Source organism: Oncorhynchus mykiss, chromosome 1, assembly GCF_013265735.2.
Source record: "Oncorhynchus mykiss isolate Arlee chromosome 1, USDA_OmykA_1.1, whole genome shotgun sequence".
In the NCBI taxonomy this organism is placed as follows: domain Eukaryota; kingdom Metazoa; phylum Chordata; class Actinopteri; order Salmoniformes; family Salmonidae; genus Oncorhynchus; species Oncorhynchus mykiss.
The window spans coordinates 77,048,361-77,064,281 of NC_048565.1; the positions used below are offsets into that span (position 1 = coordinate 77,048,361).

At 42.2% G+C, this 15,921-nt stretch overlaps 1 protein-coding gene across 1 annotated transcript in view; it reads right to left on the reverse strand.

Annotated features, from left to right (window-relative positions):
* The window catches only part of LOC110529759 (protein FAM13C), a 37,179-nt gene that overhangs the window by 559 nt on the left and 20,699 nt on the right, over window positions 1–15,921 (reverse strand). Inside the window, exons 5-15 of the mRNA XM_036989878.1 lie at window positions 15,219–15,310; window positions 11,696–11,747; window positions 10,422–10,593; window positions 6,531–6,744; window positions 6,261–6,402; window positions 5,144–5,225; window positions 4,716–4,924; window positions 718–801; window positions 520–627; window positions 235–437; window positions 6–107 (exon numbers count right to left, since the gene is read on the reverse strand). Of these exons, the coding sequence (XP_036845773.1) occupies window positions 6–107; window positions 235–437; window positions 520–627; window positions 718–801; window positions 4,716–4,924; window positions 5,144–5,225; window positions 6,261–6,402; window positions 6,531–6,744; window positions 10,422–10,593; window positions 11,696–11,747; window positions 15,219–15,310 (1,460 nt within the window). The remainder of the gene's footprint in view (window positions 1–5; window positions 108–234; window positions 438–519; window positions 628–717; window positions 802–4,715; window positions 4,925–5,143; window positions 5,226–6,260; window positions 6,403–6,530; window positions 6,745–10,421; window positions 10,594–11,695; window positions 11,748–15,218; window positions 15,311–15,921) is intronic.

Here is a 15,921-nt window from a genome sequence, read left to right on the forward strand (position 1 = left end):
CTTACCGGCCGGTCTGTGTGTAGAAGTGGTCCTCAAAGACTCGGAGAGCTGAACGGAGTCTCTTCTTCTCAGCTCGCGTCACCCTCAGCTGCTCCAGTAACTCTGACCTACAGTACAGTAGAAGTGGTCAGGGAGAGGACTGAATACATACAGCAAGGCCTCAACACTTCACTTGCCCAATCCCAAATCAACTCCTATGCACTGGCGAGAGAAGTTACACCTGGGAGAGAATACCTTGATGCCTCGTGCAGTGTTGCCGTGGTGACACTGGGCGGCTGTAGACCTTTGATCTCCTCCAGAGGTGACACCAGGGGCATATTGGCCACTTCACTATGCGGCAGACGCAGTGACTCATCTGAAGACACACAACGCAGCGCTGTATGAGGTAGCCAGGTGCTGTCCTTCACACACTCTTCATCAGAACCCTCCTCTTCCTCCTATAGGGAAACAGAGCACAGAGGCTGAGAGACTGTAGTTACTGTGTGTGTGTGTGTGTGTGAGAGAGAGAGACAGACTCACTATGGTGGTGATGACAGGGATGGTGGTGGGTGAACACAGGAGCTGCTGTTTGACCTGGCGGTAGCGATCATAGAGAGGCTTCATCAGAGTCTTCTCCTGTCTGGTGCTCTGAAAACACACACATACATGGTTAAAAAAAAATGTAATTGAGAAGCTACACAAAATAGGACATTTACAAGGAACACTGGGCAGTCTTACCGGTCGCCCATACAGGCTCTCAAAGTAGAGCAGACACTTCTGCAGGGTGACCTTCTCCACAGCCATCTGAGCTGGAGTCATCTCCTGCAAGAACACAGCAGTGGTAATACAGTCAGACACCAGGCCAGAACCAAACTAATACACAACACCACAATTACACTGACAGAATAACGTGCACACCACCCACAGCTTCCAAGTATATTACTAGCTAATGTCCAGTATGTTACAATCCAGAGATAACAAGGTAGATGAAATTAAGGCAAGGGTTGCTTTCCAGAGAGACATCAGGGATTGTAACATACTCTGTTTCACGGAAACATGACTCTCGGGATATGCTGTCGGAGTCGATACAGCCACCAGGATTATTTTTGCGTCGCTCCGACATAAATAAACATCTCTCCGGTAAGAAGAATGATGGGCGTACAGTGCCTTGCGAAAGTATTCGGCCCCCTTGAACTTTGCGACCTTATGCCACATTTCAGGCTTCAAACATAAAGATATAAAACTGTATTTTTTTGTGAAGAATCAACAACAAAGTGGGACACAATCATGAAGTGGAACGACATTTATTGGATATTTCAAACTTTTTTAACAAATCAAAAACTGAAAAATTGGGCGTGCAAAATTATTCAGCCCCTTTACTTTCAGTGCAGCAAACACTCTCCAGAAGTTCAGTGAGGATCTCTGAATGATCCAATGTTGACCTAAATGACTAATGATGATAAATACAATCCACCTGTGTGTAATCACGTCTCCGTATAAATGCACCTGCACTGTGATAGTCTCAGAGGTCCGTTAAAAGCGCAGAGAGCATCATGAAGAACAAGGAACACACCAGGCAGGTCCGAGATACTGTTGTGAAGAAGTTTAAAGCCGGATTTGGATACAAAAAGATTTACCAAGCTTTAAACATCCCAAGGAGCACTGTGCAAGCGATAATATTGAAATGGAAGGAGTATCAGACCACTGCAAATCTACCAAGACCTGGCTGTCCCTCTAAACTTTCAGCTCATACAAGGAGAAGACTGATCAGAGATGCAGCCAAGAGGCCCATGATCACTCTGGATGAACTGCAGAGATCTACAGCTGAGGTGGGAGACTCTGTCCATAGGACAACAATCAGTCGTATATTGCACAAATCTGGCCTTTATGGAAGAGTGGCAAGAAGAAAGCCCTTTCTTAAAGATATCCATAAAAAGTGTTGTTTAAAGTTTGCCACAAGCCACCTGGGAGACACACCAAACATGTGGAAGAAGGTGCTCTGGTCAGATGTAACCAAAATTGAACTTTTTGGCAACAATGCAAAACGTTATGTTTGGCGTAAAAGCAACACAGCTGTACACACCATCCCCACTGTCAAACATGGTGGTGGCAGCATCATGGTTTGGGCCTGCTTTTCTTCAGCTGGGACAGGGAAGATGGTTAAAATTGATGGGAAGATGGATGGAGCCAAATACAGGACCATTCTGGAAGAAAACCTGATGGAGTCTGCAAAAGACCTGAGACTGGGACGGAGATTTGTCTTCCAACAAGACAATGATCCAAAACATAAAGCAAAATCTACAATGGAATGGTTCAAAAATAAACATATCCAGGTGTTAGAATGGCCAAGTCAAAGTCCAGACCTGAATCCAATCGAGAATCTGTGGAAAGAACTGAAAACTGCTGTTCACAAATGCTCTCCATCCAACCTCACTGAGCTCGAGCTGTTTTGCAAGGAGGAATGGGAAAAAAATTCAGTCTCTCGATGTGCAAAACTGATAGAGACATACCCCAAGCGACTTACAGCTGTAATCGCAGCAAAAGGTGGCGCTACAAAGTATTAACTTAAGGGGGCTGAATCATTTTGCACGCCCAATTTTTCAGTTTTTGATTTGTTAAAAAAGTTTCAAATATCCAATAAATGTCATTCCACTTCATGATTGTGTCCCGCTTGTTGTTGATTCTTCACAAAAAAATACAGTTTTATATCTTTATGTTTGAAGCCTGAAATGTGGCAAAAGGTCGCAAAGTTCAAGGGGGCCAAATACTTTCGCAAGGCACTGTATATGTTTCATGCCTAAGGCTCGTGGTGTAATTGCAACAACATACAGGAACTAATGTGGCCAACAACCTTCCCTCAGTAAGAGCATTGAAGATGGGTCGTGGCTGGGTCTTCCAGCATGACAACGACCCGAAACACACAGCCAGGGCAACTAAGGAGTGGCTCTGTAAGAAGCATCTCATGGTCCTGGAGTGGCCTAGCCAGTCTCCAGACCTGAACCCAATAGAAAATCTTTGGAGGGAGCTGAAAGACCGTATTGCCCAGCGACAGCCCCGAAACCTGAAGGATCTGGAGAAGGTCTGTATAGAGGAGTGGGCCAAAATCCCTGCTGCAGTGTGTGCAAACCTGGTCAAGAACTACAGGAAACATATGATCTCTGTAATTGCAAACAAAGGTTTCTGTACCAAATATTAAGTTCTGCTTTTCTGATGTATCAAATACTTATGTCATGCAATAAAATGCTAATTAATTACATAAAAATCATAATGTGATTTTCTGGATTTTTGTTTTAGATTCCGTCTCTCACAGTTGAAGTGTACCTATGACAAAATTTACAGACCTCTACATGCTTTGTAAGTAAGAAAACCTGCAAAATCCTTTTATCAGCATATTGATTGTACTCTAACTTCTGCGATGCATACAAAGCCCTCCCTCGCCCTTCCTTTCGGCAAATCTGACCACGACTCCATTTTGCTCCTACCTTCCTATGGGCAGAAACTCAAACAGGACGTACCCGTGATGAGGACTATTCAAAGCTGGTCTGACCAATCGGAATCCACGCTTCAAGATTGATTACGGGGACTGGGACATGTTCCGGGTAGCCTCAGAGAATAATATCGATTTATATACGCTGATTCGGTGAGTGAGTTTATAAGGAAGTGCATAGGAGATGTTGTACCCACTGTGACTATTAAAACCTACCCTAACCAGAAACCGTGGCTAGATGGCGGCATTCGTGCAAAACTGAAAGCGTGAACCACCGCATTTAACCATGGAAAGGTAACTGGGAATATGGCCGAATACAAACAGTGTAGTTATTCCCTCTGCAAGGCAATCAAACAGGCAAAATGTCAGTTTAGAGACAAAGTGGAGTCGCAACGGCTCAGACACGAGATGTATGTCGCAGGGTCTACAGACAATTACGAACTACACGTCTTGCTTCCAGACAAACTAAACATGCAACAGCGCCTCTTCAACCTCAGGAGGCTGAAGAAATGTGGCTTGTCACCTCAAACCCTCACAAACTTTTACAGATGCACAATTGAGAGCATCCTGTCAAGCTGTATCAGCAAACTACCTGCCCTCCAGGACACCTACAGCACAGGAAGGCCAAAAAGATCATCAAGGACAACAACCAACCGAGCCACTGCCTATTCACCTAGCTACCATCCAGAAGGCGAGGTCAGTACAGGTGCATCAAAGCTGGGACCGAGAGACTGAAAAATGGCTTCTATCTCAAGGCCATCAGACTGTTAAACAGCCATCACAAACACAGAAAGGCTGCTGCCTACATACAGACTTGAAATCATTGGCCACTTTAATAAATGGATCACTAGTCACTTTAATAATGCCACTTTAATAATGTTTACATAGAGTATCTTGCATTACTCATCTCATATGTATATACTGTATTCTATACCATCTATTGCATCTTGCCTATCCTGTTCGGTCATTGCTCATCCATATTTTTATATTCTTATTCCATTCCTTTACTTAGATTTGTGTGTATTAGGTAGTTGTTGTGGAATTGTTAGATATTACTTGTTAGATATTGCTACACTGTCGGAACTAGAAGCACAAGCATTTCGCTACACTCACAATAACATCTGCTAACCATGTGACCAATAACATTTGATTTGAGCTAATCAAGAGTAGCCTAATCTTTGTTAGAGAATAGGTCCTTTCACAGCCTATACGCACATTTCCATCGTATTACCACTATGTGGGGTTTTACCTTGATGTTATCAGGCAGTTCCTCCTCCTCTCGTTTCTCCATCAGTCTCTTCATCAGGCTATCAATGGTCTCCTCCAGTGAGGGTTTGTTGTTACTGTTGTGGTAGTGTTCCATCGGTCCCTTGGGTTCACTTGTGGACCTGCATGTCCCTGTGTTTCCCCCTTTGTGCTGCTCTCTGAGCCCCTCTGCACACTGTTTCAGCTTCAGCTCTACACAGGTTTCCATTTGATAATATACAACAGCCATACAAATATCAATATAGATTCAGAATACATGTCCTTCCTCCACAAAGAAAAAAACATCAAAATGACATAACATATATAAACAACATTCTACAGCCACCAAGTGGTGTGTCTTGGTGTTACATTCAGCATCTATTCACACAGGGGTTTCTAAACACATCTGATTGCACCTCGTCAAGGACTCACCTTTGAGCTGCTTTCGAGACTTGGTGAGGTCCCGCATCAGTCTAGACACCTCAGGATGGGCAGTCCTATCATTGTGTGCTGGCTGTCACAGAAAAACAACACACACCTCATGAATATATTACACATAGAAAAAAGTATGTTCATCATACTGTATCTGGCAAACTATATCCTATCGTTATTATCAGTCCATAAACACTAGGTGGAGCCACACTAAATATATGCGCTATACTGGATGAAGAAGTACAGCCCTGGAAAAGACAGAAGTGTAATGGTTGTAAACATCCAGTAGGTGAAGTCCTGTCCTTGAATCGGTCTACAGTTTTTCTCATTTGTGTACAAGCAATTTTTGGATCTGCGTTGAAACGTATCTATAGCAGAACAGCAATAATCAAATGCTTGAATACATTTACAGAACGTCTGATAATTGTCTTGCCTTAGTACCTGATTGGCATATCTTAGAACACCTTTCACAAAACTTTAAATGTCATCAGTGGGGGAAAAAAGCAATGTTAAGTGTTCACAGAATATAACGCATTGTTTTCATCGGAAGAGAAATGTGTGTAATTGTGTAATTGTGTTCACATTGTCTCCGCAAACAATATGCTTCTTTTTTTTAATGTTTTTTTTATCAGGAATAATATTTGATTTGATGTGTATGACATTTCTTGGTGAAATATGCATAAAAGGAGAGTAATTCCCCATAATTCTGCACCTTTGTAGCTGAACTTTTAGAAAATCTACAACATTTTCGCAAAAAATGCTGGATTTCATCTTCCAAAGGCTCTGTGCAGCTGGTATTGGGCTGACTTTGCACTTTAGGAAAGTAAACTGAAGTTAAGTCTGCTTCTCAGCCCCAGACAGCTGAGACAGACAGAGAGATAGAAAGAGAGCGTGATTTGAACAGTCTAAACTGGCCTGGCATAGAGGGAGAGGAGATATGACTGTCTGTGGCTTTGATTCTCTCACTCAGCAGAAGAAAATACATTCCTTTGTCTTTATGAGACAGTCTTCACTAAAACCATCATCAGTCAAACCATGGATTCATTCAGAAACTAAAAGGTTGGGCTCTGGGCTATAATGGGGTTGTAAATAATGTTTCACGGTTTCACTGTCTCACCCTGTACTGTCTCTCTTGCTCAAAGTGCTCCTCGAAGCGTCTGATCCTCTTCCTCACATTCTGGATGTGTCTGTTGAGCGTTGTGACCGATGGGGCCTTGTTAGCGCCCTCTGCTGGTTCAGTCCTCACTGTGTAGTGAGCCCTGAGGAGGGAGGGAGAGCTAGAATGGTAAATTACCATTATCCATTACATACCGTACAAACACGTCCAGCACCACCACACACACACAAACTGAACACAAACACACAACACTTGGACACAGTCTCATACATCCTGATGTGTTGTGAGCAGGGTGGGGAGGGAGCCGTTTCAGGGTCCGTGTTGAAGCGATGGCCCAAGCTGAGGTTGTGGCTGCGGGGGGACGGTACGGGACAGTCACCCACTGCAAGACGCTGAAGGAGAGGACTGGGACTAGGGGTCATCAGACACTCACTGCTACTGCCCTCAGAGAGAGACACGGAGGGCCTCTGGACCGGACTAGCTTCTGACAGAGAGCAGAGGGAGGAGAGAAAGAGACAACAGTGGTCAAAGTACATCAATTAAATGAAGACCAACAGGTTTGAAATGATATAAAAGCTAGCAATGTAATTGTGCACCTGTCCTATTCACCCTCTGGATGGCAGACATACATAATCCATGTCTCAAGGCTTAAAAATCCTTCTTGAACCTGTCTCCTCCCCCTCATCTACACTGATTGAAGTGGATTTAACAATTTACATCAATAAGGGATCATAGTTTTCACCTGGACTCACCTGGTCAGTCTATGTCAAAAACAACTGACTTCACTTCAGTCCTTCACTTTGGTCCTTTGTAGCTCAGCTGGTAGAGCATGGTGTTCACAACACAAGGGTAGTGGTTTTGATTCCTGGGAATACCCATATGTAAAATGTATACACGCATGACTAAGTCACATTGGATAAAAGTGTCTGCTAAATGGCATATTTTATATTATACACTGAGTGTACAAAACATTAGGAATTGCTCTTTCCATGACATAGACTGACAAGGTGAATCGAGGTGAAAGATATGATCCCTTATTGATGTCACTTGTTAAATCCATTTCAATCAGTGTAGAAGGGGAGGAGACAGGCTAGGGAAGGATTCTTAAGCCTTAAGACAATTGAAACATGGATAGTATATGTGCCATTCAGAGGGTGAATGGGCAAGACAAAAGATTTAAGTGCCTTTGAACGGGGCATGGTAGTAGGTGCCAGGCGCACCGGTTTGAGCATGTCAAGAACTGCAACGCTGTTGGGTTTTTCACGCTCAACAGTTTTCTGTGTATATCAAGAATAGTCCACCACCCAAAGGACATCCAGCCAACTTGACACAACTGTGGGAAGCATTGGAGTCTACATGGTCCAGCAAGTGCCTCCCGGGTGGCACAGTGGTCTAAGGCGCTGCATCGCAGTGCTAGCTGTGCCACCAGAGACTCTGGGTTTGAGCCTGTCGCAGCCGGCCACGACCGGGAGGCCAATGGGGCGCCGCACAATTGGCCTAGCATCGTCCGTGTTAGGGAGGGTTTGGCAGGCAGGGATATCCTTGTCTCATCGCGCACTAGCGACCCCTGTGGCCGGCCAGGCACAGTGCACGCTGACCAGGTCGCTAGGTGTACGGTGTTTCCTCCGACACATTGGTGCGGCTGGCTTCCGGGTTGGATGCGCGCTGTGTTAAGAAGCAGTGCGGCTTGGTTGGGTTGTGTTTCGGAGGACGCATGGCTCTCGACCTTCGCCTCTTCCGAGTCCGTATGGGAGTTGCAGCGATGAGACAAGACAATAACTACTAACAATTGGATACCATGAAATTGGAGGGAAAAAAGGTGTAAAAGTAAATAAATAAATTAAAAATATAAAAAACATGGTCCAGCATTCCTGTGTAACGCTTTCGACACCTTGTAGAGTCCATGGCCTGATGAATTGAGGTTGTTCTGAGGGCAGAGGGGGGCTGCAACTCTATATTAGTAAGGTGTTCCTAATGTTTGGTATACTCAGTGTATATTACTTCATATCCAGAATATATTCAAAATATATCCGCCCGTATACACAAAGCGTCTCAGAGTAGGAGTGCTGATCTAGGATCAGCCACCCCCCCCCCCCCCCCCCCCCCTATTCATCTTGATTTAAAAAACAAAACGGATCATAGACGAGCACTCCTTCACTCTTTGTGAATATGGGCCAATGCTCCAACTGTATCCTGGTGCATCGTGACTCAACTAGCAAGCATGAGACACACCCACCCAAAGTGAATACTGAGAGAGCTTATATCATCCATAAGACTGATACTATACTAACCATAAGACTGATACTAACCTTAAGACTGATATCATCCATAAGACTGATACTAACCATAACACTGATATCACCCATAAGACTGATACTAACCATAAGACTGATACTAACCATGAGACTGATACTAACCACAATACTGATATCATCCATAAGACTGATACTAACCATAAGATTGATATCATCCATAAGACTGATACCAACCATAAGACTGATACCAACCATAAGACTGATACTGACCTTAAGACTGATATCATCCATAAGACTGATACTAACCATGAGACTGATACTAACCACAAGACTGATATCATCCATAAGACTGATACTAACCATAAGACTGATATCATCCATAAGACTGATACTAACCATAAGACTGATATCATCCATAAGACTGATACTAACCATAAGACTGATACTAACCATAAGACGGATATCATCCATAAGACTGATACCAACCATAAGACTGATACCAACCATAAGACTGATACTAACCATAAGACTGATATCATCCATAAGACCAATACTAACCATGAGACTGATATCATCCATAAGACCAATACTAACCATGAGACTGATACTAACCATAAGACTGATATCATCCATAAGACTGACACTAACCATAAGACTGATATCATCCATAAGACCGATACTAACCATAAGACTGATATCATCCATAAGACTGATACTATTCATAAGACTGATATCATCCATAAGACTGATACTAACCATAAGACTGATATCATCCATAAAAATGATACTAACCATAAGGCTGATATCATCCATAAGAATGATACTAACCATAAGACCTATATCATCCATAAGACTGATACTATTCATAAGACTGATATCGTCCATAAGACTGATACTAACCATAAGACTGATATCATCCATAAGACTGATACTAACCATAAGACTGATATCATCCATAAGACTGATACTAACCATAAGATTGATATCATCCATAAGACTGATACTAACCATAAGACTGATATCATCCATAAAAATGATACTAACCATAAGGCTGATATCATCCATAAGAATGATACTAACCATAAGACCTATATCATCCATAAGACTGATACTATTCATAAGACTGATATCGTCCATAAGACTGATACTAACCATAAGACTGATATCATCCATAAGACTGATACTAACCATAAGACTGATATCATCCATAAGACTGATACTAACCATAAGATTGATATCATCCATAAGACTGATACTAACCATAAGACTGATATCATCCATAAGACTGATATCCATAAGACTGATACTAACCATGAGACTGATACTAACCATAAGACTGATATCATCCATAAGACTGATACTAACCATAAGACTGATATCATCCATAAGACTGATATCATCCATAAGACTGATACTAATCATAAGACTGATACTAACCATGAGACTGATACTAACCATAAGACTGATATCATCCATAAGACTGATACTAACCATAAGACTGATATCATCCATAAGACTGATATCATCCATAAGACTGATACTAATCATAAGACTGATACTAACCATAACACTGATATCATCCATAAGACCAATACTAACCATGAGACTGATACTAACCATAAGACTGATACCATCCATAAGACTGATACTAACCATAACACTGATATCATCCATAAGACTGATACTAACCATAAAACTGATATCATCCATAAGACTAATACTAACCATAAGACTGATACTAACCATAAGACAAACGAAGACAGATGAAGAGACGCGATTGATTCACTGAAACAAGCACTATATATATATCATAGTGTACAAGATATCACACAGTGCAAAAATAACAAATATGCTCACAAGGAGATGAGGGTTTATAAAAATATGGAGAGAGGTGCTGTTCTCCTACCTATCAGTGAAGTACTGATGATGTCCTGTTCCTGTTTTGGGAGGGAGTGGAGAGATGGGGTTAGGTTCTGGTGGTCCTTGGTACAAGGGGGGTGATCCAGGTCCTCCTGAGGGGTTCCGGGTGGCGAGGGGCACAGCTCAGCCTCCAGAGCTTGCTGCTTGAGGGAGGGGCTCTGGAAACAGAAACAGAACATGTCTTCAGAATGAGGGTTCTGGGGGATGGTGCTGACTCTCTGTCTGGGGTGGGTGGAGAGGTTAGAGAAGGTGGTTGGAGAAGGCCTGATGCTGGCGCTGGGCTTGTCCTGAGGGGAAGCGATCCTGTGTTGTGTCCGTGTGCCCCACACCTCAGTTATCAAAGTGTAAGACGTGACGTTAGCGGTCACGTAATGGGGCTCGTCTCAGTTCAGCTCTCTCCTTGGCTTCATCAGACCTGGGTCCACATGTGATCCCAGTTGTTAGATCCCTGTGTGTGCGACAGCGTTCTCCGGTTCCTCAGAACGGTGAGATCCCTTCGGGCGTAGTTTCACTGTGTGTTCTCCTTATCACTCCTCTATTCCCTGATTCAGTAGAATCCATACATGTGTTTTCCCGGTCTGTCTGCTTTCCCAGTGATCCTTCTACTGCTCCAGCTCTCCTCCACATGGATTATTCATAGCGCCAGGGAAACGTCAGGAAAACCACGCGTGTGGGAATATGATGTGGGGGGGCGTCTCCGTGGTAACGTTGTGAGGCTGAGCATTCTAACTGGAGAGCAGAGGCTGACGTTGTTAGCTCAGTGTGAGCAGCGGTACTAGGATAAAATGTCTTTATATGCATAAATATGGGCTAGGGTGGGGGAAAGAGTGGTTCATTTAGTTTCGTTTGACATCATGATTTGGTGATGTTCTAGAACCTCCCGCTCGCCGTGTGCGTCAGAGAGGAGAAAGATGAGAGGGAGGGGGCTGTTACTCACACACATACACACGCATAAACGCTATAACACACACTAACCAGTATGGACACACACTAGCCTTTAGCCAATGCAAAAGTATTCCACTTCAGAAAAGATATACTGTAGTATGAATTAAAAAGACACATATCTTTAATTAACTCATTATCTAATATGAGACCTGAAGTGAACCATTATATTCTGAGCTGTTCAAAAACACCCATACATCAACATGTTTTTGTCGTTGTATTTGTCACTCTTCTCATTATAAATTATAAGATGTAGCTTGATATAGTGTCTCATGTCATAAATGAAATACTATCTTGACTTTCAGAGGATATAGTTACCTTTTCAGAGTCAGACAGGTTTATTCCATCGGCCATCTGTATTCGGGTCATGCTGAAAATTAAACATTTTACGTTGAAAGAAATCAACTGCACAGCTATCACAGTAAATAAATACAACTGTTACATGATTCCATTTGTTACAGGTCAGAATGGGCATATTAAAATAATATTTAATGGGATATCATAATATCTGACTATCATAAGCGGTTTTGACGAAGGATGCGTTTACACAGGCAACCAATTAGGATTTATTTTGTTTTGGAAAAAGATCTGTTGTGAAAAGATCTGATGTGATTGGTCAAAAGAACAATTAGTGGAAAAAAGATCAGAATTGGGCTGCCTTTGTAAATGCAGCCTAAGAGCCCTGGGTGATAAAAAAATATATAATGCTTTTCAATTAATGGTGATGGCTACAATTATCATAAGTTAAATCAATGAAGAATCTAGTTCCATACAATAACAATTAGTTAAATCAATTAAGAATTTAGCTGCATTTAGCAGCAGTAAATTACAGGCAGTGCTTTGCCACCCTGAACGGGGTACTGGGTAAGTGTATGTTCCACGTGACTAGATATGACTGTCGTTATTTGGACTGGAATCATATCCGAGTCATGACTGTAGGCACTGCTGTGTTCTGTTAACCTACTTCTGCAGCACTGAGCTCAGCTAGTGGAGAGAATCTGATCTGCAGGACACCAATGCTGAATTCAAAACAACATACAGAGAAAAAGGCATTGCCACAGATTTGTCTGGCTAGTCCAAATTTAGAACTCCTGTTTCTACACAACTATGTCTGACCTAGCTACAATTGTTGTAGCCTTGTCACGAGTTTTTATTGGTTATTGCTTTTGAAGCGCTTTGAGATTTTGTTTGTAATGAAAAGCGCTATAGAAGTCAAATACATTATTATATGTCCTTATATTCTTAACATCAGGTAATACCTATTTAGTGAAGTGGGCTAAGAATATATTAAGAATGAGGGATAATGCTTCAGAAACTGAATACATTATTTACGATTGTCTTGTAGAATTGTTTTATTATCCCTTTTCTGTGGCGCTGTAATGATGACAATCAGGCTAGTTCGTTGCTAGGTCCATTATTTGGAATCTTGGTCCTACGTTCGCTGTACCTACAATGACATCATACAGGTTTCCCTTATGCATGTCAGTGGATGTAAATCTGGAAAAAGAGTGTACAACTTCTTGAGCTCTGTGTTGATTTCGACAGTCCAGGTGTAAAGATCATGGGTTTTTGTGGACTCTTCAGGAGCCAAGATCAGTACCTGCCATTCAGTACCTTCCACTGCCCTCATCTCACCCAACAAAACTGATACCCACGTCATTCAAGGGTCCGCAAACATGCTCATGTTGCTACTGTAGGAATATCTAAAAGGTTCTTGTGTCTTTCAGGACTACATCACGGCAGAGGTTTTCAGCCGAAAAATTGTTCCAATCCGAATTAAAGATGCTACATTTGGGTTGGGTCAGAAGAGCAGTAGATGGATCAGTACAGTTTTCCCCTCTCCTCTAGCAAGCAGAGATGCCACCGCTCTGTTGCTGCTGACCTTCCTCAAATGGTTCTTAATCATCTGTGTGGTTCGGGTTAAGGCTTCTTTCATAGCACACCAGCATTGAAAGTTGATTGTCTGTTGCGATAATTATATTATACCATATGAGTCATTATAGTCAATCATTAGAAAGACTTGTCTTGATTTGATGGGACTGTTGGGATAGGCTTGGTGATGCCTGGGAATCAGCCAGTAAACCAATGCTAGCAGCCAGCAGTGAAGAGAACACATGCCTTATTCCCTAAATCATTACCAAAATAACTTACTCCTACTTCCTGTACTGTATTGGCCACTCCCTCAGCCCTTGCATGTGATTGATATTACCATGAAAGTAATATATCTGTTGACACAAATAAAAGTGTATCTTTCCTAAAAGCCTTGTACAGTGGGGCAAAAAAGTATTTAGTCAGCCACCAATTGTGCAAGTTCTCCCACTTAAAAAGATGAGAGAGGCCTGTAAATTTCATCATAGGTACACTTCAACTATGACAGACAAAATGAGAAAAAAAACAACAGAAAATCACATTGTAGGATATTTTTATTAATTTATTTGCAAATTATGGTGGAAAATAAGTATTTGGTCACCTACAAACAAGCAAGATTTCTGGCTCTCACAGTTCTCACAGCTCTCACAGTAACTTCTTCTTTAAGAGGCTCCTCTGTCCTCCACTCGTTACCTGTATTAATGGCATCAGTATAAAAGACACCTGTCCACAACCTCAAACAGTCACACTCCAAACTCCACTATGGCCAAGACTAAAGAGCTGTCAAAGGACACCAGAAACAAAATTGTAGACCTGCACCAGGCTGGGAAGACAGAATCTGCAATAGCTTGGTTTGAAGAAATCAACTGTGGGAGCAATTATTAGGAAATGGAAGACATACAAGACCACTGATAATCTCCCTCGATCTGGGGCTCCACGCAAGATCTCACCTCGTGGGGTCAAAATGATCACAAGAACGGTGAGCAAAAATCCCAGAACCACACGGGGGGACCTAGTGAATGACCTGCAGAGCGCTGGGACCAAAGTAACAAATCCTACCATCAGTAACACACTATGCCGCCAGGGACTCAAATCCTGCAGTGCCAGATGTGTCCAGGCCCGTCTGAAGTTTGCTAGAGAGCATTTGGATGATCCAGAAGAAGATTGAGAGAATGTCATATGGTCAGATGAAACCAAAATATAACTTTTTGGTAAAAACTAAACTCGTCGTGTTTGGAGGACATAGAATGCTGAGTTGCATCCAAAGAACACCATACCTACTGTGAAGCATGGGGGTGGAAACATCATGCTTTGGGGCTGTTTTTCTGCAAAGGGACCAGGACGACTGATCCGTGTAAAGGAAAGAATGAATAGGGGCCATGTATCGTGAGATTTTGAGTGAAAACCTCCTTCCATCAGCAAGGGCATTGAAGATGAAACGTGGCTGGGTCTTTCAGCATGACAATGATCCCAAACACACCGCCCGGGCAACGAAGGAGTGGCTTCGTAAGAAGCATTTCAAGGTCCTGGAGTGGCCTAGCCAGTCTCTAGATCTCAACCCCATAGAAAATCTTTGGAGGGAGTTGAAAGTCCGTGTTGCCCAGCAACAGCCCCAAAACATCACTGCTCTAGAGGAGATCTGCATGGAGGACTGGGCCAAAATACCAGCAACAGTGTGTGAAAAACTTGTGAAGACTTACAGAAAACGTTTGACCTCTGTCATTGCCAACAAAGGGTATATAACAAAGTATTGAGATAAACTTTTGTTATTGACCAAATACTTATTTTCCACCATCATTTGCAAATAAATTAATTAAAAATCCTACAATGTGATTTTCTGGATTTTTTTTCTCATTTTGTCTGTCATAGTTGAAGTGTACCTATGATGAAAATTACAGGCCTCTCTCATCTTTTTAAGTGGGAGAACTTGCACAATTGGTGGCTGACTAAATACTTTTTTGCCCCACTGTACCTGTTTTTGTGCTGGTCTTGGTTCTGGGTGTCCTGAGCCTGCCAGCTCACTGCCACACACCTGACTCGCTCAGAGCTGGAGGGGTCATGATCCTAAAACCCAATACGGACAATGTCTTTATCAATAGACTGTACACACAGACTCATTAAATGAAACACACCATACCATTATGTACTCTGAGAGTATTGGCATAAATTATTGCTGCAATTTACCTATTCTGACAAATTCATATTTCACCAAACATATCTCAGCGAATGTGCACTTCTGCTCATTAGCTAGTTATTTCTTTCTATGGACTGCTTAATAGGGAGCCGTGTTGCACGTCATAATAACACTGTGGTTTAGAAATAGCTCTGGATGTGTGACGATGTTAACATCTAGTCTATCACTGAATAATATAGAGTGGTAAATACATGTATACACTTAAAGTGTGTTGAGGTGAGAGTGAATCACCAATCATTTGTTTTCAAATCAAATCAAAGTTCATTTGTCACGTGTGCCGAATACAACAGGTGTAGGCCTTACAGTGAAATGCGTACTTACAGGCTCTAACCAATAGTGCAAAAATTGTATTAGGTGAACAATAGCTAAGTAAAGAAATAAAACAACAGTAAAAAGACAGGCTATATACAGTAGCGAGGCTACATACAGACACTGGTTGGTCGGCCCAATTGAGGTAGTATGTACATGAATGTATAGTTAA